At 51.9% G+C, this 24,916-nt stretch overlaps 2 protein-coding genes across 2 annotated transcripts; one reads left to right on the forward strand and one right to left on the reverse strand.

Annotated features, from left to right (window-relative positions):
* The first annotated feature begins 189 nt into the window (after positions 1 to 189).
* Positions 190 to 15,891, forward strand: asxl1 (ASXL transcriptional regulator 1). Its single transcript, XM_056592399.1, has 13 exons — positions 190 to 895; positions 2,922 to 3,004; positions 3,552 to 3,554; positions 4,158 to 4,275; positions 5,206 to 5,437; positions 6,084 to 6,235; positions 7,232 to 7,316; positions 9,804 to 9,970; positions 10,447 to 10,543; positions 11,104 to 11,209; positions 11,341 to 11,701; positions 11,880 to 12,539; positions 13,102 to 15,891. The coding sequence occupies exons 1-13, from the start codon at positions 839 to 841 to the stop codon at positions 15,889 to 15,891; spliced, it is 4,911 nt and encodes a 1,636-aa protein (XP_056448374.1). The 5' UTR covers positions 190 to 838.
* Positions 15,892 to 19,555: 3,664 nt separating this feature from the next.
* Positions 19,556 to 24,832, reverse strand: pcmtd2a (protein-L-isoaspartate (D-aspartate) O-methyltransferase domain containing 2a). The gene is made up of 6 exons (XM_056601763.1): positions 24,660 to 24,832; positions 23,516 to 23,843; positions 22,879 to 22,981; positions 22,244 to 22,415; positions 21,098 to 21,221; positions 19,556 to 20,079 (listed from the first exon to the last, which is right to left on the reverse strand). The coding sequence occupies exons 2-6, from the start codon at positions 23,820 to 23,822 to the stop codon at positions 19,556 to 19,558; spliced, it is 1,230 nt and encodes a 409-aa protein (XP_056457738.1). The 5' UTR covers positions 23,823 to 23,843; positions 24,660 to 24,832.
* Between the last annotated feature and the right edge of the window lie 84 nt (positions 24,833 to 24,916).

The following is a 24,916-nucleotide window of genomic DNA, read 5'->3' on the forward strand; positions in this document are numbered from 1 at the left end:
TAGATATCTTATAGGATAGTGATTATGATGCATATTGTCTAGTAGGATAATTAATACATTTGCAACTTGTCGGTTAGTGTATAAGATAATGAAAGTATGATATAATTATTATTACTTATATATATTAAACGCAATATGTGATTAACTGGACTGAATAAAAACCATTCTGTTATTAAGCCTTCGAAACACAACAAGGCTGTCGTTGATTTTTTATTGCACTTGCATGCAAGACGAAGACGGAAGATCTCTACAATTGATGACTTACAAATCGTACTTCAATCACACGATATAATAAAACCTCGAGCAATAACAATGTATTTATGGGTTATCGTGGGGCGTCAAGGGTGCAAACGGCGTAGAGAATGGATGGCGGGCTGTTTTTGTGTTGCATTCCTGCAGTAGGTTTGACCCTTAACCCCGTCGTTGTAGTCCCTCCGCCTCGCATTCCTAACAGGGTTTTCCTGCAGTAGTACAGCAAAGGCGCACGCCTGCCACTGCGCCCACTGTGTATAGGCTAGGTAGCTTAGAGAGCTAGCAACCACCACCCATCTGCACACAATCTGTTGTGAGATGCAAAAAATAACCAAACACTATATATGATGCTTTAGCCCAAAGGCGGTGGTGAACACTACAGTGAATAGCGCCCGAATCCTCACGAAAGAAGGAAGAGCTGGTGGTTTTTGGGAGCACTTATCATCTGCTTGTGCTAGCCTGCGAGCTAACGAATCCTCCTCACGGTTTCCTGACCCACAGCGACGAGTCGCTTTGTAGCGATTCGAGATCCGAGAGACACAGTCCCAACATACAATCAAGCCGCCAGTCGCGAAGAGAGGAGGAAATGAAGGACAAACAAAAGAGGAAGAAGGAGCGCACTTGGGCAGAGGCGGCTCGCATGGTAAAAAACAAGTCAAACTTTTGAATTTGAACGTATTTTGGGGCGATTTCGTGCGACCGTTTCCGACGGTCGGAGAAACTACAGACGCCAGGCGGAGGATTTGCTGGGTCGCCTCTGCACGGCGTCCCGACTAGCGGACACTCGCCATAAGACTGCGGCCCGAACAGTGTCAAATAACCCCAGCAATAACACAACATCGTTGCATTTTTCTGTATATGTGTCTGAATTACTGTTTTATTTTTACAACATTGTTTGTGTAGTGTAGCCTCACCGAGAGCTAGCCCGCAGCCTTCAATGTTGACTTGCCGAGGATTCGGCTAACGCTAAATGCTAACGTTAGCAATCTGCTAACGTAGAGCTAGCAACTGTTATGTTTTCGTCCCTTTGTTTGTAGGCAGCAAGTTAGCTCCCGTTGTCATATTTATCATCTTCACCTGGCTCACCGCTAAATAGTCCACTAAATATCCAGTTATAATTATTATAGAAAACATACCTTGATGGTTATTTAAAGGGATTATAATATGCAAACAGAACATCATTGGTAACTATTCAACATAGCTGTCTCTGGGCTAATTCAGTCCCGGTGTGACATACTACTTCGTGTAACCCTGAATGGACACGGCTACAGCTAGTATACATGGCTCTGTCTTCTCATTTCCTTTTTGACAGAAGGGCATGTACTTTGGACAGAACCAAAATAGGCTTTGCCCTTCTGTCAACCTATAGTATTTCTAATCACTCTTGAGCTGGAATTAAGAACGTACTATACCACTAAACTAGAATGGAATAAGTTGGCCTAAAAATGGACAAGAAAATTGATGGTTGCATGTTTTAGCCACCATAAACCTCGAGATAAATAATGTAAATTGAGTTTACCCAATTAGAGGGTGTGTTGATGTCCAATGGATTCCTTAATACCAATAGTATTGTAGGAACCTCAATCAAGGGCAAATACTAGTAGGTGGCATTAGCCAATTACAAGTTTTTAAATAACCGTATGTACTTCAGTGTTGTGACTTTGTTTCCGTTTTTATTTATTAAAATGTATCGGGTCAGGTGTGGAGGAAAGGTGATGCCCCTTTTTTGGCCAATAACAACACTGAATATGCATTGTCTTGGTGCTTTTACCTTTAGCAAGATCAAAACTTCAGAGAACGTAGACAATGAGAACATCAGAGAACGTAGAAGAGTCCCAATTGCAAAACATGGTAACCGGTACTGCATTTGCTATTTAGTCATTTAGCAGACGCTTTTGTCCAAAGCCTCTTACAGTCATTAATGAGAAGGTAGGATTAGGCGCCTTGTTCAAGGATGCTGCCAGGTAGACTGCAGATGCAGAACCATTGGGCTGAGACTCAAACCCCCTAACCATTATCGTATCCCCTCATTAATTTACAGTTTTCTTTATTGTGGGGAAATTCCATATAACAAAGCTTCTACATTTATTGATATACATATCCAGTTGCTTAATTTGTCATTTGCTTTTGTTGTTTAAACACAGTCACAAATAATTGAATCACGTGGATATGCTGTTTCATAAGGGCAAGCGTTACATATGTATTTGGAAGGAAAGCATTATCTTTTAAGTGGAATGCAGTGTAGCATCAGGTGGCAATAAAACTACACATCTACAAGACGAACATTTATTTTGTAGGAATTCAAACAACACTTAACTCTGTTACAATAGGTTCCACATCTCTCAATCTTTACGCTGCAACATTTCTTCTCAGGAACCCTAGCATACATATTAGTCCCTTTGTGCAGCATATCAATATTAGTTTCTCAGGGTTTCAGACTTGCCATGTTATCCATTTAGATACTTGTTGTGATGTATTCTTTGTGGCCTACGTTGATAAGAAAGCCGTTAACGGCTTTTCGTCTGTCAAATGTCCTGTGGTTTTGCAAGACATTGTTGAATTTTCTCCTACAGTTTATCAGGCCTCACAGACCTGCTGTGTTGATTTCAAAGTCATTTTATCCCGATTTTCTCTGTGAGGGGGCTAACAAACGCATGACATTTTGGCAGGTATTGGAGAACTTCTCTGATGCCCCAATGACACCAAAACAAATCCTGCATGTCATCCAGACAAAGGGTCTAAAAGAAATGAGGTGAGACACACACACACACACACACACACACACACACACACACACACACACACACACACACACACACACACACACACACACACACACACACACACACACACACACACACACACACACTATTAAAGTAAATTGTTGTTTTGAAAGAGTAATGAAATGCCCTAGTCCCGGCCCACATATACAATAAAAATAATGGATGGTCCAATCATGTTGGGGAAAACGTCCTAGAAATCCTATTGGTCAAACCAGAGATCCAGGGGATTGCGGTGAAACCAACTGCTGGTTCTATCCCCCTTAAAAAAAAAAACGAGAAAAAAAAAACTGCCTTAAAATGACCTCCTGAGAAAGGTGGCGACAAGAGAAGTGATAAAGAATGTTTTAAACCCTAAAAACCATTGGCCTGCGGAAAAGCTTTTCATTCTACTCTTCAAACTCAAATCTGTTTAAAAAAATCTCCCAAGTGTCCTAGTTATGATTTTGTTCTAATTCTTATTTTCTCTCTCCGCATATCACCTGGGACCTCCTCAAACCATCGTTCTCCTCACACAAGGAGGTAGGTCTGACGTGTTTATTGGCTAAAGAAGCATTTTCCACCACTTAATTATTCACTACATTTTTGTCTGGCAGTCCTGTGTGCTGACTCAGTATTGTTTCGTGGCTCTCATCGGAGCCATAATCCCTGGCCCATGTATATTCAAGAGTTGCTCAGAACTATTCCCCAACTTAATGTTCGAGCTTAAGTGTCACACCACATGTGTGTTCCTAGCTTCATTTTAACCTTCATTCATTAACTGTGTGAGCATGCTTGTGCAGCGCAGCTTAAATTAGTTCATCCGTAGAGGGTGATAAATGTCATTTCTCTTTGTGGTACCAGTTATTGTGTCTACTGGTATTTGGTGCCCATTATTTATGCCTTGTGACATCCATCCTATTCGGCGGACTCAAGTTCCATTACCGTTTACTATTTGGTCATTTAGCAGATACTCTTCTCCAAAGCATCTTAGTTGTTTAATGTTTGTTGATTTATGTGAGTAGGTAGAGATTAGGTCAATGGTGCATACAGGTCGACATAGGGATTCAAATTGGTGGAGGTGGGGGGGCGGGATTTCTGTGGCCTGGTGCATCGTAACACGAGGGTCCTTTTGTGTGTTTCTAGTGGGACGGCTCCTCTTGCATGCCTGGTCACCATGCTACACTCCCAGGTGAGGGGAGACCGAGTCAAGAACAGCATCTTCTTCAAGCTGCCGGGACGCATGAGCCTGTTCACTCTCAAGGTACACCTCTCCTCATCCATATTTAAATGCACTCGGACCATCAGTGGAGATCGGCATTGGAACTTTACATGCAATGTTTGGGGGCCATTTTGTTTTGCCCATCTGTAATAGGATTTCTGTGTGTTGTTTTTTTGTTAACTTTTTTTGTTAAAATCTGAATTGTTAAAGTTATTATCACTTTTGATCTGTTGGACACGCCTAACAGTGCCACAGGGTGTCGTATTTCAGAAGTCACTCCTTTGTTAGACATGGCACCTGATAGCGCAATTATAAACTGGGGAGATTCTCAGCTATGGTTCTTTTTATAGCCTTGTATTCAGTTTCACATGGAGTCTAGCAGTTTTTCCATTTCTTTGGACAGAGGGAGAAACAAGTTTTTATCTGTTGTGTTTTGTGCAAATCTGGCAGATTTTATTGGTGAATTTTATAATATAAAGATTAAAGACTAATCTTGTCACATCTAGACATTTTGTACATTTTCATAAGAGCAATAAGTAGAGTATTTGACTATTCATTCATTGACTAGCAGACACTTTTATCCAAATTAAAATTTCTGAACAGTGAATTCAGATACAGGTGGATTGGGGGTATGTATCCTTTATGCATGCTTTATTTATCTTATAAGAGGGTTAGTGCGTTAGCTGCTTTTACAGGTGTTGTAAGCTGACTGCACGCGGTCTGCAGCATCAATTTTGTCTGAAAAATCTCCTAAAAGCTGGACCATCGATGTCATTCGTCCGTTTTGGAGAACGCAAACTTTTTCTGTCATACATTTCCATGATTTTTCTTTTTTTACGGAACCGTACGATTAAGGACGTTGATCATTGGGAATCGAACCCCGTACCTCCACGGCAGGGATTCAAACAAGTCACTCCACTGTCCAGCCGCACTCTGAGTCGGGTCTAAATCTCTCTGGGTGCTACTCTGCAGAAGAACGCCCTGCAGTGGACCAAGAGCCCCACGGAGGCAGACACCGCTACAGACGCCACCGGGGCCTCCAGCGCCTCCACCGCCAACCCCACGGCCTCCTCCACCGGCCCCGGCACCACCACCGCCGCCGGCTCCGGGCCGGGCCTGGCCCACGCCACCGCGCCCGAGGGCGCCGAGCAGGAGAGCTGCGACTCCACCGAGACCACGGCCAACGCCAGCGGGGAAAACGATGGTAGGCTGACTGACATGAGCTGGGAGGGGGGGGGGGGGGGGGGGGGGGGGGCGCGCCATCGTCACCAGACGGGAGATATGGGCGTCACAGCAGAAGGGAGTCGGGAGGCCCCCCATATACATTTACAAAGGGATGCACATTCACACTAGGGTCAAACCATAAGGCCCAATCCCATTTCTAACCCTTACCCCTTACCCCTTCACCCCTTACCCCTTACCCCTTCACCCTTTCCCTTCCCCCTTCCCCCTTCCCCCTTCCCCCTACACCCTTCCCCCTTCCCCATACCCCTTCAGAACAAGGGGGAGGGGGAAGGGGTAGAAATGGGATTGGGCCTTTATAAGTAATGGTATTGGAAATGTATCTAATACACAATGTGTGTGGGTGTGTGTGTGTGGAGGGTAGAAAATGAAAAATGTTGGAACGCTACCTGCTAACCACGACAGTAAAAAAAAAAAAAAAAGGCGATGTTCATGTTGCACTATATTTATCGTCATTGTGTATTATTTATGAATTAAGCTTGGCGCCAGTGTCTGACTAATACACAGTCCTGATTATATTCCCACCCATTCTGCGGTCACTTGGCTTGAGAGGCCCACGGTGTGTATCCTACAGCATGCCTTAACCCCTCCCCCTTCAACCCCTGTAGCCTCAGTAGACGAGAGCTCCTCCAGCGCCTCGTGCTCCGCCGAGCCCACCCCCCCAAGCCAACCACAGACCCGCCTCAGCCGGGCGGCCGGGCAGCAGAGCCGCGCAGAGTCCCAGACCCAACACGCCACCCGCCTCAGCCGCTCCAGACAGGTAGAGCGCAGCACACGCCGGCCCCGCGGCCGGGCAGAGGGCCGTCACGTGGGGAGCACGTGGTGGTGGGACACCGAGGCCGCGTCTCAAGACAGGGTGTCCGCGCATCCTTAAAAAGTCTTAAATTCATGTTTCTAAATTTAAGGCCTTAAAATGTCTTAAATTCGTTACAAATGTCATATGCTGGTCTTAAATACTTTAACTCAAGGTCTTAAATTTGTCGGGGCAGGACTATATATTGTTTTATTTTTCTCGTCTGACTTTTCAGGAAGGACATGTAGAGAGGCTTCTTTCTTGCTAGCTGCATATATAAACGATTATCTGCGTGCTTGCTAGCTAGTCTGCAACAATGGGTAGGTAGCAAATTCAAGGACAGTTGGCTGGAAGACGTCCGTTTCCGAAGTTGGCTCGCGTCTTTTGCCAACCCCCACCATCGTGTGTTTTAGGTCTTAAATTTCATTCAAGGTGGTGTTAAAAAGGTCTTAAAAAGTCTTAAATTTGAATTGCTGAGACCTGCAGATACCCTGCAAGAGGACAGCTCATTGGTTTGATCGGCTCTCGGGTCGTTATGGCCAGGGTTAAAGGGGACATATTATACCACCAGGTGTGAGCGTGACTAGCCTTACAAGCCGTTTCGAAAATCCGGCCCATATGACATCACTAGTGGGCGTGTCCACCTAGATCTGTGCTGGATAGATGAGCAACGTTTACTTCAGTCCACTGGGTAGGCATGCATCTGAATTCAGTGCAAGTGGCCATGGAAAAAAAAAAACCTGCTTCATTACTAGACGGTGGATTCATGTTTGGGCCAATGGGAGGCCTGGAACTGAATCCTCTGGTTACAGGGTTCCATTACAGAAACATGTGACAAAAATGGTATTAACCGTGCAACCTTGGAGAGTGCATCCAATTCGTCCTCTTCCTCTTCGTTCTCATTCCTCATGTACTGACCCCTTCCCCCCCCCTCTCTCTCTTCTCCCCCTCTCACCCCTCCAGTCAGGGAGACAGAGAAAGAAGGCAGTGATGATGCCAAGAGTGGTCCTCACTCCGCTGAAGGTGAACGGAGAGCACGTTCCATCAGGTAAATATAGCAGTTTTATATTTAACCCCCCCATCCCCACCCTGCTGCCCTTCCTCCTAATACCCCTCCGACCCCCCCCCCCCTGGTTCTGTCTGCTTTGGGGCCTGGCTGTCGCAGCTGCGTGCTGTAGCTTTTGTCTCTGTAGACCATGTAATTCTTGGATTTTCACTTGTAAAGACGACTTTAATTACACATTGCTTTGACACACTGAAGGCCAAAATATTAGTATGTGAAATAATTAGTTTTTTCTCTATTTATCAATAGTAGTTTGGTTGGTATAGATGTATTGGGTCTTATTCACTCCAATCCTACAGAATATAGATGTTTCAGGCGTTTTGTGTTATTGTGACAACCTGAAGCTCATCCGCTGTTCTCCTGACAGTCCGCCACCTCCCAGAGATTGCTGTCTGGCCCTACTACTCAGTTTTTGACAACCACTTTCCTCCAATCTGGATTGTATATAAGGTGTTGGCTCTGTCCTTGGCTGTGCTCTGAATGCAGAGGCATTTCCGTGTTGTTTGCGAACTTACTGTGAGAATCTGTGTCTTGGACCGTGACGCTAAGCTCCTAAGTGAAACTCCTTGCAGGATTTCTGAGGCTTATTTCACCACTTTCGTAAATGGCATCGTTGCGGTGGATTCTTATGGATTACATCACCCGCCATAGTAAGAAAGGATGGGGTAGACATGGGAACAAACAGTGTTATGTAGTGAAGCACCACTTTTTTGCGTTACATCTACAGTCTTGAGTAGCATGGGGAGAAATGAGATGCGCTCGGAAGAGTTGATATGCACGTGTTCCTCGTCGCCATGACGCAATTGGGGCTGGAATTCTCACTTTGGGCCTCTGGATCTTCTGTCTCCCTCTGCTTCCGCCGCCACATCTTACCCGTGCCGTAGCCTATACTATAGCAACCCGTTTGCACCCCCACCACCACCACCAAACCTACTGTACCCCCCACCCGCAGACCCCCCGCTCAGCTATGACCCCACAGCCAGTGTCTGACCGGCTCCCTACTGCCACCTCCCCCCCCCCCCCCCCTCCTCCTCCTCCTCTTCCTCCTCCCCCCCTTCAGGAGCTGCCGGGAGGCGCAGGGAAGCCTCTAGGGGTACGGGGGGGCCCACGCTACGCGCTCGCCCAGATCTGGGCTGGAAGCGCCCGCAACACTTCAAGAACATGCACGGCCTTCACCCAGGTACAGGCCAAACCTCAACCCCCCCCCCCCCCCCCCCCCAACCCTACAGGAGCCCCCCTGTAACGATACGGTGATGTCCGCCCCTCCTCTCCTCTCTCTGGGCCACTCTCAGCATCAGCCGACCTCCACTAGATGACGGCTACACCTCTTCAACTGACATTAGTCTGCTATGATCTGCTGCCGATAGGATCCAGGGAGTTATCCGTTCTGTCGTTTGAAAGCTTGAAGGATCATACCGGTCTTGGTGGTCAAACCGTGCCTGCCACGAATGTAAACAACGGTCATTTAGCAATTTCGTCAGTTTGAACTGAGCGTCGGTCTGTATGGAGTTGGATTCCCAGGCAGTATCGGCACAACAAAGTGCTTTTTTTTCGAAAGGATGGGTGATTTATGATTTGAGTAAAGCCGGGAGAGCCAGCTACGATGGTTTGATTACCATCAATATTATCCTTTTAATTGGGAGCCGTACAAGATAAGCCACATGGGCAACATAACGCCTCAGAAAAAAACATTGTGGTGTGTAGAGCGTGGGTCTTACAGTAGCTAGGTGCTGTCGGGTGGCAGGGTGAATAACTGAATCCCAAAGTGTACGGAAATTAGGCAGTTGGTTGACCTGTCACTCATTCCACCATTTCGGCGCAAGTTCCCTCCCGAGTGGAGGATACATTTAAATGAAAGGCTTCCTGTCCAAACTCTCCTGCATGCAGCTGGTGTGCATCGTGGGTTCGGTACGTTGGAGGAGTTTGGAGACGGCCCTGGAGTCTGCAGACAATGAGAGTTCATGAGCCCTTGTCTGATTGCGGACCGTGCACTTTATCCGTGTTTACTCTATTATTGAATCAATAGTTGAAGTCGTTTTGAATTGTAGATTAAAAAAGGGATGTTGGGTTCAGTGATCTCAGATTAGTTAATTCCTTTATATTTTGTTCTCAATCTACTTCTTGTCTAATGCACTGGTTTTCAAACAAAACAGTTTTCCTGACTTACTACTTCCAACCCTGGTAATGTGAACTGACTATGACAATCTAGGACCGATTTTGTAAATTAAAATTTACAACAGAATGAATCCGCTCTTTAGGCTGGTAAGTTTCCACACAAGGAATTGACCTACAAGGCATTTTTCTTGGTGCACTACTACCCAAAGGACCAGAAAATGCATACTAATGCACATTTTGAGCGCTGTACATGTTACACACCAGGAACACTACAAAGCTCCGAGTGATTCACTGAGGCGGTTCTGTTGTACGTTCAGGTGGTTGACCCCCCTCCCTCCCTCCCTCCGTGTCACGCAGGGCCCATGAAGAGGAACCGAGGAGGCGTGGACGTGGACTTTGAGACGCCCGGCTCAATCCTGGTGAACACCAACATCCGTGCGCTCATCAACGTGCGCACCTTCTCCGCCTTCCCCGCACACTCCCAGCAGCAGCTCCTGCAGCTGCTCCCCGAGGTGGACCGCCAGGTGGGTGTCTCTGAGGCCCGGCCCGGCCCGGCCCGTCCCGGGCGGGGCGGGGCCGAGCCTGCACCAAGCAGGTCTTGGGCTCCCCACGAAACGTTGTCGTACCACATACCCAAAGTCTCGTTAAAACATTCTCCCAGACCGGTTGAACGGGAAAGAGGAGAGCGGCCTGACGCAACTGCCGTTGTAAAACGCATCCGCTGTTCCGAACCCGAATCGTTAAAAGTACTCTTTTGTGTTAAACTCGAACAATGATTTGTAGGTCGTAAGTTTGCAACCTTATTTAATAGTACTATGTTTATGTTAAACATTAACAACGGTAGGTCCAAAGTCTGCTACCTCCTTTTGAAGTCAAGGGGACCTTTTCAGTCAGTAGTAGCCAAGATAAAATTTGCCTCAAAGCTAATATTAACTAACTATGACCTCATGGTCATGTGACTCCCCACATGCCCTCTGATTGGTGACCTCTGTCCCTGCAGGTGGGTCCCGACGGCATGGCCCGCCTCAGCAGCTCGGCCCTCAACAATGAGTTCTTCACCCACGCGTCACAGAGTTGGAAGGAGAGGCTTGCTGAAGGTGGGTCAACACCTGGTCTCATGTGCTGCGTTTCTGGGCCGGCCCCCAAAGGAGGAACGCCCCTTCTGTAGTCCTTCTCAAGGGGGGTCCTCCCTTTTGGGTTTGTACCTGGCTTAGGGTCAGGTGGTTTAGTGTCACTGTGGACACCGGTTACCTTTCGTAACTCCTACCTTGGAGTAGCCTGCGTTGCTGTATGGGGTTTGACCTTTGCCATTGGTTATAGTCCGCGCTTTATTTACAAAGATACTATTGAAGGTCTCTGCATAAGCGTCAGTGCACAGGATAAACCCTCTAGATTAAAGATGATTGCCACCTTCTGTCACAGAACAAACACGAAATGTTATTCAGCATGTATGCCAAACGTGATTTAATTTCCGCAGCATCAATTTATGCAGATTCGCTACCTGCGATGCTAAACGTTATGCTAATGCCGACCCCAGATACACTCTTTATATTCAAGCTCGTCTGCTTGGGGGACAGACGGGTCAACAGAGCAGTGTCCCGTCACGCTGCAGTAAGGGGGGGGCTCACCGTGTCCCTCTGCGTTCTCTCTCTTACAGGGGAGTTCACCCACGAGATGCAGGTGCGTTTCCGACAAGAGATGGAGAAGGAGAAGAAGGTGGAGGCCTGGAAGGAGAAGTTCTTCGAGGAGTACCACGGTCAAAAGTAAGGGGACTGCTCGCCGAGATAAGAGCACACTTTAACCAATCCCAGACGGCCAGTCTGGGAGGTGTACCTTCAGGCTGCTGACGCACTACTCTCCCCCCTCTCCCCCCCCCCCCCCCCCCCCCCTCCAGGTCCGGTCTGACACGGGAGGAGTCGCTGAAGCTGACGATGAGCGAGGCGGCCGAGGTGGCGGGCGGCGTGCTGGACGACGAGGCGGCGGCGGCGACGGCGGCGGCCACCGGCACGCCCAAGAGACGCAGCGTGGGGCGGCGGCGGCGGGACGGCCGCATGCGGAGGCGCACGCGCGCCGACCTGCGCCGCCGGGCGCGCCGCACGCTCTGCAAGGCGGCCACGCCCACCCTGCAGTCCCCCGAGCCCTCGGAGGCGGGGGGCGCCCTGCTGGACACGTCGGCGGCGTCGCTCAACTCGCCCATGTCGGACGGCGCGGCGGTGCAGGCCGAGGTGGTGCTGCAGGCCGACTCGGGCCTGGAGGTCGCCCCCCCCGCCGCCGAGTGCCCCCCCGCCGAGCCGGAGCCCGCCGGGGCCTCTGCCCCCGCCCCCGTCACCGCCCCCCGCCTCCGTCACCCCCGCCGCCGCCGCTCCCGAGCCCGAACCCGAACCGGAGGCAGAGCCCGAAGCCGCCGCCGCGCTCACGCCCACGCCGACGCAGACCCCAACGCCCACGCCCACGCCGACCCCCACGCCGACCCCCACGCCCACGCCCACGCCCACTCCGACCCCCAGCCAGAGCCCCGCCTCCACCAGCGCCAACGAGGAGCCGGAGGCGGCGGCCAGCCTGCTCCCCGAGGAGGCGGCCCCGCCCCTGGCCTCCACCTCCTCCCCTTCCTCCTCCTCTTCGTCGTCGTCCTCGGCCTCCTCCCCGGCCTCCTCCCCCTCGTCCCCCCCCTCCTCCTCCGACCGGCCGGGGGAGGTGTTCGCCGCGGGCCTGGACTCTTCCTCCTCCTCCTCCTCCTCGTCCTCCTCCTCCTCCTCCTCCAGCGCCGTCGCCGCCGTGGACCTCCTGGACGACACGGCCTCGGTGGTCACCTCGGCCACGGGGGGCACCGGCACCAGCAGCCGCGAGAGCAGCCCCTCAGCCAGCCCGGCGCCCACCCACCGCCCCCCCTCCTCCTCCTCCTCCTCCTCTGCCGCCGCCGCCGCCCAGCTCAAGGAGCAGAAGAGGCGGCCGGACGAGGCCCAGGCCTTCGCCAGCTTCCCAGAAAAGCGGCCGCGCATCGACGACCGTCAGTCCTTTCGTACCACAATTGACGGTGTCCGCACGGAGAAGCCCCCGCCGGCAGCAGAGGAGCCCAAGGTCCCGCCCATCAGGGTAAGACGGGGTTAGCGTGGGGGGGGGGGGGTTAGAAGCAGGGTCCTGAGTCCTAGGGCCTAGATGATTAGATACGACTTTATTAGTCCCACCGTAGGAGAAATTAGAAATGAGTCGAGTAGTAGTTCATTCGTGCTAGGTTTAGCTCCTCAAACGAAACGCGTTCTCGAGGCGCTCCCAGTCTCTCATTTATCTGTCAGGCACTTTGTTAATTGTGAAGCACGGCGATATTATTGACTGCTGATCAAACATGTAACTGGGTAAAATAATATCAGATTTATCCAAATCTGCCAAACCTTAAGTCCTTCAACAGACCGTTACCATCCTAACCTCTTTAACCCTCTCTCTCCCCTCTCCCCTCTCCCCTCTCCCCTCTCTCCTCTCCCCCCCTCTCTCCCCTCTCCCCTCTCTCTCCTCTCTCTCCCTCCTCCCCTCTCTCTCTCCCCTGTCTCTCTCTCCCCTCTCTCTCCCCTCTCTCTCCCCTCTCTCTGTCCCCTCTCTCTCTCCTTCCCCCCCCCCCCCGCTCTCTCTCTCTTTTCCCCCCCCCCCGCTCTCTCTCCAGATACAACTGTCCAGAATCAAACCGCCCTGGGTCAAGGGGCCCCCCACCTACCAGATCTGCCCCCGCATCGTGCCGGCCGGCGAGGGGTCGCGGCGGTCGGGGACGGGGGGCGCGCGCACCCTGGCGGACATCAAGGCCCGAGCCCAGCAGGCCCGCGCCCAGCGGGAAGCTGCTGCTGTTGCAGCCACTGGCGCCGGGGCAGGGCCGGGCGGGGGGGGGCTGCGGCCTCCTGCTGGGCTACCGGATCGCAGCAGCGGAAGACGAACAAGAGAGCACCCCGGACCCGTCGAGCCCGGAGGAGGAGGAGGAGGAGGAGGAGGAGGAGGTGGAAGAAGGGGAGGTGGTGGTGGGCTGGAGGAGGAACCGCAACCGGCTGCGGACGCTCATCCGCCTGGAGCACAACTACAGCCTGTAGAGCGGGCGGAGCGCGCCGCGCCGCGGCCCTCGCCCTCGCCGTCGGCCACCTCCACCTCCACGGCGTCGGAGTCCCCACAGAGCCCCGCCTCCGCCTCCGCCCCCACCCCGCCCCGGCAGCGGGCGGCTGAGGAGGAGGAGGGGGCGCCGGCGCCGGCGGCCCCCCCGACGGCAGCGGCGACGGCCGGGGCGGTGGTCCGCGTCAAGACGCCCCCCGACGGGATCTCCGAGGACGGGGACACCATGTCGGCCACGGAGCAGGACGGGGGACCGGAGCCCCCCGCCAAGGAGAGCCCCCGGTCCCGCCCGGACCGGACGGCCCCCCCCGCCACCGCCGTCGCCGTCGTCATGGAGACGCTGAGCCAGTGGAGTGTGAGCAAACCCCTGGCACCCACCTCCATCCCGGACTCCCTGCCCCGGTTCGGGGCCCAGGGTGTGGACGTCATCCAGAGCCTCGCGGCGGCCCCCTCCCACTGGGAGCAGGGGGGAGGAGGGGGGGGAGGAGGGGGAGGAGGAGGGGGGAGTGTGATCCAGCACGGCTCGCACCACGTCGGGCCGCCCGAGGGCCCGCCCTCCTCCAGAGCCAGGCGGGGGTCCCCCTCCTCCAGAGCCAGGCGGGGGTCCCCCTCCTCCCAGCGACGGGGCTTGACGAAGAGAGGGCAGGGAGAGGCGTTGGAGGAAGAGGAGGAAGAGGAGGAGGTGGAGGACGACGCCGCTGGGGGCCACAGCGACTCCACGGAGACGGCCTCCGACTGTGAGAACGAGACCCACGAGGAGGACCAGCCGCTGGACTGGCCCCGCCCCCTCCCCGGCCAGAGGAACGGCCTGCCCGTCATCCGCGGGCCCCCCCCCCCTCCTCCTCACCAACACGCCGTCATCCAGGCCCGCCACGGCCCCACCGTCATCCAGCCCTGCTACCCCAACGGCCTGGCCCCCCACCCCCCGTCCGGCCGCTCCCAGGACCCGCAGCCGCCCCCCCCCCGAGCCCAAGCACAAGCCCCCCCCCGCGGCCACGGGGCCGAGCCCGCGGCCCCCCAGGGCTCCCCGGACGAGGACGGCAGAGCGGCCGCCAAGCCCGCCCCCGCCCCCGCCCCCCACGGAGCGGCCACAAACACTTCCCCGGCCGGCCCCCGGAGGGTGGCGGCGGCGGGGGGGCTGGGCGGCCGGCCCGTGTCCAGCGTGGAGGCCAACAACCCCCTGGTGACGCAGCTGCTCCAGGGCGGCCTGCCGCTGGAGAGGCTGCTGCCCCCGTCCCAGGGCGCCACCCGGCTGGAGATCAGCCGCATGCCGGGCGCCGCCGCCGCCCCCCCGCCGCCGCTGCCGCCCTCCAGGGCTCCGTCGGGGGCCCGGACGTCAGGCCCGGCCCGGGGCCACCCCCCCGCGGAGCCCCTGAGCCCGTCGCAGAGCCTGGGCTCCTGCGGGAAGGAGCAGTACCCGTCTCCTCCTCTAGGGGCCGTGCCCGTCATCACCTCCTCCTCCTCGCGCTCCTCCCTCGACCACGCCCCCCAGAACTCGGCGGCGGCCGAGTCGGCCGTGATCCGGGAGCCCCCCAGGCACAGGGCCACGCCCGAACGGCCCCACCCCCCCCTCGTCAACAACCACGCCGCCCACAACGGGCCCCTGTCCCCGCCGGCCGACCAGCCCCGCCCCCCCTCGCCCTCCCTCAAGATGAGCTGGGGCCCGCCCCTGCCGCAGCCCTACCACGCCCCCGGGCCGACGCAGCTCTCCCCGGCCTCCGGCGTCAAGAGCGAGGCCGGGGCGCGGCCCTCCTGCCAGCAGCAGGCCCTCCCCAAGCCCCCCGGCCCCCCCCCGCCCGGCCCGGGCCTGAAGAAGGAGCCGGGCTGCCACGGCGACGGCTACCTGTCGGCGGGCGGCGCCATGGAGGCGCTGGGCGACGGCTACCTGAGCGGCGGCGCCATGGAGGGCCTCCTCAACATGGAGATGACGCTGGCCCGCATGGCCAAGAAGGAGCACATGGGCAAGTCGCCCTACAACCACTGCCCCTCGCCCTGCTCCTCGCCGGGCCCCGCCGCCTCCTCGCTGCCCTTCCAGCTCTACGGCAAGCTGCCCAAGCAGGGCGGCGGCGGCGGCGGCGCGGGCCTCAGCTACACGGCCAACGTGTCGGTGATGGACGGCGCCGGCGGCTTCACCCGCAGCCTGGCGGACGGCGTGCTGCAGCTGCGGCCCCGGCTGGCGCCCGGCCAGACGGCCACGCTCAGCATCCAGGCGTACGCCGACAGCGGCACGGAGGAGGTGGCGCTCAAGTGCTCGTGCCGCCTCAAGGCCATGATCATGTGCCAGGGCTGCGGCGCCTTCTGCCACGACGACTGCATCGGCCCGTCCAAACTGTGCGTGTCGTGTCTGGTGGTCAGATAGTAAGGGGGGGGGGGGGGGCCGGCGGCGGCGGGGTTAGGGCGACGCCCGGCGTCTGTATAAACGACTCTGTATCTATTGAAACATGTAAAGTATTAGGCGGCCGCGGGCGCCTGAACCGAGGACTTGGAGGCTCCGGGGGGGGGTAGCCCTCCTCCCCGGGCTGAGGAGCAGAGCAGGGAGACGGACTCTGCCGGCAGTGTTGCCTTGTAAATTAGAATCGATCTGTATTAATATTATTTGTCTTTTTTTCTTTTTTTTGGTTGTTGCAGATTTTTCAGATTTTTTTTTTTTTTTTTTAAGACGTTCTGCTGTTACATTATTGTATTATTATTATAATTATAATTATTATTATTACTATTGGTATTCTTGTGCGTTTTCTGGGCATGATGGATTGTAAATTGTGCCTTGTCTTTTTTTTTCTCCTCAGAAACATTTACCTCATCTTCTCGCTCCACTCGTCATCACTGAGTGTGAAAAAATGGCCGCCGGTTTGTTGGGCTCTTCTTGTGCTGTGCCCCGGCGTGACCTGTTCTCGTCTCTTGCGCAAAGAAATATTTTTTTAACCATTAAATGACATTAAATTGACCTCTGCCATGGCGTGTTTGTTATTCTTTTGGAGGTCGGTCTACCAAACATTTCACACTGCAGTCTTTCTACCATACAACAAATGACTTAAACCAAAAATGTGTTTCAATCATTAAGCACAACTGGTGTTCAATCAACCTCCAACAAAAGGGTTACACCCAACAAGATCTCTTTACTTCCTATTTAATATTTTTATAATTTATCAAGGATTTTAGAAAAGATTGACTAGGTAGGCTGTCGCCAAGTGGATCAAATCCAGGTCCTTTGGTTGGAATCCAACTAAGTAACGGACACCGCCAACGGTGTGGAAATTTGCAGTCAATAATTAACTTGGAAGATATTCAAGTCAAAACGACGCTTTTAAACAAATGACAAATGGTAGTGCTGCTTAGAAGTTGAAAACCTTTATTGAGGCAAACATTTAACACCGCAGTCTTTCTAAAATACAACGAATGACTCGACCACAAATGTGTTTCTATCATTAAGCAGAACTGGTGTTCAATGAACCTCCTACACAGGGATTACACCGAACAAGATTTTTATTATTTTATGACAGAAAACCAAACCACTTGGGTCTTCTGCTGTACTGCTCAGAACTATTCTTGAATCGAATTGAGACCAACCTGAACATACAGGTTGGTCTCAACATACATACTATACAGTCTGTTATCTTTGATATTTATAATTCTGTTGTCCTGGCAGATGCGTACTGTGGACAGACTGTCATTTCAAATTGCCCACATACATTTATAACAATGGTTTTACATTTTCAACAACTGATAAAGATTTGGGGATGTACACGGCTATCAAACATTGGAGTAGAAAGAGGTAAATAAAAACATGCACAATTTGTAAAATCCAGTAAGAGCTCCTTTATTTTATGGTTTCTTTATGTCACATTATTTTATTTGTGTACACATTTGTGTAAAGGCATTCTCAATAGGCAGGGTACACTATGTGTGCAGGGAAATGGTTTATTTACAGACCAGATGGATGGCACTAGGATTTAAAGGAAAACCAAATTCCCAATTTGAGGTATCGCCAACGATCAACCCTTATAAAACTCCTTTGCGTAGACCTCTGCCAGTCCCTCATGTCTTTTGAGGGTTGAGCTGTGTGGCTGTCCAGGCTGCTGTCTCCAGACACTCGCATCAAATTAGACGTTACCATATCAATAAAACATTTATGGACGGCAGCTGGTCCCCCAAAACGAGCAATCAAGGTTAACTCATGCAATGGCATGCGTCTAACCTATGGCGGGCAATTGAGTCCATATATACAACTTATCCACTGTTTGTTTTTACTTTGTGCATTAAAGTCGACATTGTGAACTCTGTATCATTACTACTGATTCCTTTTCATCCTGAACAAGTAGTTCTAGGGTTTGGTTTTCCTCTAAGAGCTTGCCGTCAGGGGAATGTTGAGGTGTAACTGAGGGCTGAATGAAGGGAGCTGGGACAGCCATGATTAGAGCGAGAAACAGGGGAGCTAAAGAAGTAGTCTCAGGACGGGGAACTCTGGAATAAGGACGTAGCTGTGCCCATTTTTTCCAATACGCGACACATTTGAACGGTAAACTCAAGGCAAATTCGTGAGCTTGTCGAACACTATAAATTATAACAACGATGAATAAATAAGCCACACATTCCCCAACATCTTTGTCGAGGTTTATGATAAAGCAACCGTAAAGCGATTCCCCGCAGGGCTGAACAAGCCACACAAGATGGACTGATACGATTATGGATACAATTCTTTGATAAGTCACTTTCAATCCATTTTTTTTTCCAAGGAGACTTGAGTCTTACTATCCATGTTTGTCCAATATTTGTATATATAGCTGAAGGTTCCATAAAACCAGAAGTGATTGTGCGTCAATAGAACAACCATCATTCGTATTGTGTGTAATTATGAAATGATCCTTACACAATGACTACCTAAGAAATAACTTCTGTTACAGTTTTATACCTGAAATTGTTGGAGGGAACTCCCTCTCCACTTGGAGCAATTTGGATGCTTTAATTCATATTAATGAGCCACTGGCTGGTGATTGGCTGGTAGTGTTAGTTCCATTCCCTGACATTGGCTACTACAAAACCATATCTGTTTGAGCGCCAATCAGACTTTTCAGGGGGCGGGGCTAAGGCAAATTTAGAAAGATGGTTTCTGCCATTCATTCTGATCATGTTTCCTCCACCTTGAAAAAGTGGGTCGGTGAAATCCATGCCAAAAACTAAACCTTGCAGAACTGGTTCTATAAGACCCACACTAACATAGGGGGCGGTTTGAGCTGGTTTCAGATAAGATAAGATGTACTTTATTAATCCAAGAGAGGGAATTAGGGAGAACTTTTATTAACTATCTTTTTGGCCCTAACTGTTCCCAGTAGTGGATAAGCTACATCTATGTGACTGAGAATCGTGTTCAATGGTACTTCAACTTTGTTGTACATTATACCTCTGCGTCAATCATAACTTTGTTGTTTTCCAGTTCATTTATGAACGAGTAATCGGTTCTAGGTTCCCATATATGTTAATCTGTAAATACATAAAGATCACCAGATGCCACTGAATCTGTGACTTTCAGCACTCAGATTCGACTACCAAGAACCATTAATGAAAACACCGGCATAGAGAGCCTACGGCAGCTATTCGACGCAGAAGTATAACTTCACTGTTCCCGGTTGTGGAGGAGGCATCTGTACATCGATAGACTGATGGTCATCTCTTATTTGACTCCCCATAATAGAAAATAGGGCTTTAAGCAGTGAACACTAGATGAGGTTTCAGCCTTGGAGATGCCAGCGTAGCAAAGTTTTCCTACGGAGTTGAGCGCTGTAACCCAACCTAGCTAAATGCTACCCTGGGCGTAGCGGACAGCTCAGGATTTCCATCTAAACATGGAGGGAAAAAAACGAATTGTCGGCGTCTCAGAGGTTTTTTTTCTGAGCTACATAATAATCGGAACGCCCAACGTAGCATCCGGCGCTTTTGCTGAAAGCTCCCAATGTTCACGCTTTAAGAGCGAGGACCTCCCCCCCCGCCCCGCCCCCGGCCCCGCCCCCCCGCCTGGCCCCGCCCCCTTACTGTTCCCGGTAGTGCAGGAGGTACATCTTCAGGGGCTCGGGCAGCGGCAGCCCCAGTATCTGCTCCCTGAGCCGGTTCACGGGGGACTCCTGCAGGAGCGCCCCGGCCTCCCGCCGCTGCTGCTCCTCCTCCTCCTCCTGCTCCTCCTCCTCCACGCGGCTCAACCGCTCCGACGCCCGGCAGTCCGTCTCCCGCCCCTCGTCGTCCTCCTCCTCGTCGTCCTCCCTCTCCTCGTCCTCCTCCCAGGCCTCCCTGGCGCCGTAGGCCGGGCCCCGGTCCAGGGGCTCAGGGAGCAGGCGGCTGACGAAGGTGTAGCGGTTGGCCAACACGGCGCGGGCCAGCTGCTGCTGCTGGGGGAGGATCCGCGGCCGCAGCGCCGCCGCCGCCGCCGCCGCCGCCGCCGGCCCCCCCGACAGGAGCCTCTTCTTGGGCAGGACTCGGGGCGGCGGGGCCTCCGTCAGGACGTGGCGGATGGAGATGCGGGCCAGGTCCTGGAGCGCCCGCACCTCGAACATGGAGGCTTTGGGGGTTCAAGAGTACAACGAGATACGTTTTTATCCGGACCAAGAGTAGCTTGTCTGGATAAACTACGGCCAGGTAGGGTCATAACCTGCTCAGTAATGTTCTCAGCAGTAATGGCCTACAACTAAATCCATGCCAAAAACTAAACCTGGCCGAACTATTCTTCTATAAGACCCACACTAACATAGGGGGCGGTTTGAGCTGGTTTCATATAAGATAAGATGTATTTTGTTAATACAAGAGAGGGAATTGGGGAGAACTTAGTTTTATTAACCATCTTTGTGGCCCTAACTGTTCCCAGTAGTGTATAAGCGACATCTATGTGACTGAGAAACGTGTTCAATGCTAGTTAGCCTTTGTTGTACATTATACAGCTGCGTCAATCATAACTTTGTTGTTTTCCAGTTCATTTATGAACGAGTAATCGGCTCCGCCGTGGCCTATACCGCTTGAGTAAGCAGTGTAGGCCTCTTGCTCGAGGGCGCCTACAGGTTTATGGGTCGACATAGGAAGATAGGATTCAAACACCCGAACCACTATGCTGAATCCTGCCCCTCAAAAGACCTTAATGTGGTAGCTATTATCTCTGGCTTTGTGGGGGCTTGTTTTATACAGCCTATGGTGGCGGCAGGTGCTTTAAGATCAAGATCGAATGTATTTCATTTCAGAAAGTAGATGAGCTAACAGCTAGCAGGTGTGTTTTGATTGTGTGTCATACGTAAAATGTGGTGGTTGGCGAGTTGGATGATGTGTCATTGGGATTACCGCTGGTTTCTAGTGTGTGTGTGTTTGTGTTGAATGTCTGTGTGTGTGTGTCCATGTCTGTGTGTGTGTGTGTGTGTGTGTGTGTGTGTGTGTGTGTGTGTGTGTGTGTGTGTGTGTTGAATGTATCTGTGTTGAATCTGTCTGTCTGTGTGTGTGTGTGTGTGTGTGTGTGTGTGTGTGTGTGTGTGTGTGTGTGTGTGTGCGCGCGTGCGTGCTTGTGCGTGTGCATGTGTGTGTGTGTGTCAGCATACGTAGGGGTACTGGCTCTGGGCTGCTGTTCTCTGGGTGCTTGGGCAGCACCAGAGGAGCGAAGGACACGGCGATGATCTTCTTGGTCTCCCAGCTGTTGTACCCCGTCCTGCGGATCTTCGTCAACTAGGAGGGCAGAGGATGTCTTTTAATGTGTTTATAATACACACATTATTATCCTGTACTCTGTAGCCGACAAGGGACATGGCTTTGCTGTAAGCTGAATTCCACCTAAATCTGTTATTTTCACTTGACTTGAAATGTGTTGTTTTAAATAACAATCTAGTTTGCTTGACGAGAACTGTCGTTAATATTTTAAGACATCTAGAAGTAGTTGATCTACCATTGTAACTAATTGTAATTGTAAATAATACCATGCAACAGCACCCCCCCTAGGGATTCACGGGTTACTGCAAGAGCAGTGTCTGATTGGCTGAACACTAAGTGGCCACATGACACTTATCCCTGGAACACAGACATCCCAAAACCTGCCTGGTGAGAAGACTTTCACCAGAAAACTTTAATATAGTGTTAGCTGTTGGCAAAAAGTATCTTTACATTCATATCTCGGTGACGGCCCCGAATTTCCAAAATCGGAATGATAGCACACTCGAAATCGGAGAGCGCCGGGCATTTTGCATTGGTTCGGTGGTGACACCTCTAAAAACTTAAAAGTGACATATTATACCACCGTTACAAGCCCTTTTGAAAATCGGCCTTTTCTGACATCACAAGTGGGCATGTCCACCTAGATGTGTGCTGGATAGATCAGTCTACCAGCCTACCAAGTGGACTGTAGCAAACGTTGCTCATCTATCCGTCATACTTTTAGTTGGACACGCCCACTTGTGATGTCAGAAGAGGCAGATTTTCAAAGCGGCTTTTAATGGCTAATCACACTCACACCTGGTGGTACAATATGGGACCATCAAGCTTCTTCTTCCTAAAACACCGGAATAATACGTTTATCAAAGACTATGAGCGTGGTTGCACTAGCATCTCATGTTAGCAGTGGGATGGGACCTTTAACCCTGTTTTTTTTTTAAAAACGCTGGAATAATGCTTTTATGAGTGTGTGTGAGTGTGGTCGCCCCAGCAGGTCTGGTAGCGGTCGCCCGGTGATATCTCGGGGCGCTGGTGGTCCTGACCTTGTCCTCCAGCGGCAGCACCAGGATGCCGCCCACGCGCAGTAGCCTCCTCATGTAGTCCTCGTGGTCGCGCTGCACACCGGCGCCGCAGTACACCCGGTCGTACTGCTGCGTCTCCGGGGCGATCTCCAGGCAGTTCCCCGCCACGAAGCAGGGCTCGCACAGCTCGAAGCTGCATGCACGGACACACACACACGCAAGGACACACACACACACACACACACACACAGATGTACGCACGCATGTACCCATGCATGGACACACACACACACACACACGGACACACACACACGCATGGACACACACACACACACGGATGTATGCACGCATGTACCCATGCATGGACACACACGCACGCATGTACACACACACACTCATGCACGGACACACACACACACATACACAGACACACATACACACAGTTAGGAAGGCCTGACTGAATGACATTATCCTTACAAGAGATTGTGTGGAATTAGAATAAATGAATGACATTATCATTACAATGTCATATTATAATTATGATTATTCATAATTATCCCACTCATCAGAGAGGAGGTTGCTTGGTCACTCGGGGAGGATGGAAAGCCTTTCAAACCGTTCCGGATTGTAGCCGGCCACAGAGTCTGAAGGCGTACCTGTCGAAGCTCTTGCTGTTCTTGATGAAGAAGTCCAGCTTCTCGTACGCGTACTCGATCACATCGGGGTGCAGCTCCACTCCGTGGTTTACCCCGAACGGCCCTGAAGGAAGCGTTTAAGAACAGGACCCGCTTTGATTTGAGTCTCCAGAAGACAGCAGCCTCACCATGACTCATCGGACCTGTGGGCTGTGACTTTTACCGTCTTTCTTTGGCTTTTCCCTTATCCACATGCTGCTTGATTCACCCTTATAATTTGTCCCAGAATAGAATTGGCGGAATGCACAGGCAATACAGCACTGATTTAGTTGTACTTTTTTGAATGATCAGTCAGTCAGTCAGTCAGTCAGTCAGTCAGTCAGTCAGTCAGTCAGTCAGTCAGTCAGTCAGTCAGTCAGTCAGTCTCAGTCTCTCTCTCTCTCCTCCCTCTCTCTCTCTCTCCTCTCTCTCTCCTCTCTCTCTCTCTCTCTCTCCTCTCTCTCTCTCTCTCTCCTCCTCTCCTCTCTCTCTCTCTCTCTCTCTCTCTCTCTCTCATCTCTCTTCTCACCGCTCTCCCTACCTTCTCTCTCTCCTCCTCTCCTCCCCCGTCGCTCTCTCTCTCTCTCTCTCTCTCTCTCTCTCTCCTATAGTCTCTCACCCAGGATCAGGCCCACCATGGTGCTGAGATACCCCGTGCCGCTGCCCAGGTTGAGGAAGGAGAGGCCGGGCCTGAGCTCCAGCGCCTCCATCACCTCCGAATAGATGCAGGGCGCGGACAGGTGGATGTTGCCGTGCCTCCAGGCCAGGTCCTTGTAGGCGCTGTCCCGGAACTCGCCCAGGTAGTAGTCGGCGCGGTCCACGGCGCGGAAGGCCTGCTCCACAGCCTCCGAGCGGATGTACTGAGCCTCCTTCAGGTTGTCAATGAGCTCATCATTGTCCTCCCCCGCACTCACCACCCCACCCATCCTCCTCCCTCTGCGAGCGAGCTGTGGGAGGGGGGTATATTTAGTGAGAACTCAAGTACATTTTTAGATGTCCAGCCCTTTCCCTTGTGTCTCTTAACTTCCTTCACTCAAACTCATCTATTGCGATATGAACTTGAGAGATGCGTCAGGATTTTCAGTTACAAAATAAAAGGCCCAAACCCCTCTCCCACCACCAGGCCGGACCCATCCCTTCGCTTCGCCCCCATACAGGAGTGTGGCCCCCCCGTCGTTAGAAACCGAAGGACGCCTCTGTCCACAAGTGGAAGTAAACACCCAATCTATTACAGTCGCAGTAGAGATCACAACAATGACAACAGTCTGGCGGGCGTGTATCACAACGCATTTCCGTATTTAGATCATAGCCAAACATAAGGTGTTGAAGTGTCTGAGGGTGAACAAGCTGATATCCCTGACGCTGCTTAGGCCAACTGTGTCAATCCACTGGATATGCCACCGATGTTGGGCCAAATAGCTGCGCCACTAAATAATAAAGCATGTCGAAACGTATTTTGGGAATGCCTCGTCTTTAGTTACACAGGCTTTGGCTGCGAATTATGAAAAGTAGGAACATTTTGAGATTGTTGAAAGATGCCAACGCAGATTTTTTGGTTAAAACACTTCCAAAACCGTAGCCGTTATGGACAGACATCGAGGATTGACTCTGCATAAACAAGGGATTAATACAGATCCATTCTATAATTGTGTCTTCCACTGGATCAGGCGACAATAACAGTGGACCCTGTGCGGCAGCGACCAACAATGCGCTTTGACGCATCGACAAAGAAACAGTCCTCGGTGTCATTGTTTCGCTCTTACCCAAACGTGGCGCAGTTTAGCAGCTCGCCCGAAAACAAGTTTAAATGTTGGCCAAGAGAGTTGATATCAAGACGTTTCATAGATTTCCCGTATGGATGTATCCGGGTAAATATTGCGTTTCTTCAGTTCCCCCAGTTCTGGATGTAAACACGACCATCGGAGGGAACGTGACGTCGGCCATCCAATCAGAGGAAAGTGCGCCTCAGCCAGGCTGTCCAAAATTCAACTTGAAAGCTGTTTTTGGTGTTCAGTCTGTT

Source organism: Gadus chalcogrammus, chromosome 1, assembly GCF_026213295.1.
Source record: "Gadus chalcogrammus isolate NIFS_2021 chromosome 1, NIFS_Gcha_1.0, whole genome shotgun sequence".
Taxonomy (NCBI): Eukaryota; Metazoa; Chordata; class Actinopteri; order Gadiformes; family Gadidae; genus Gadus; species Gadus chalcogrammus.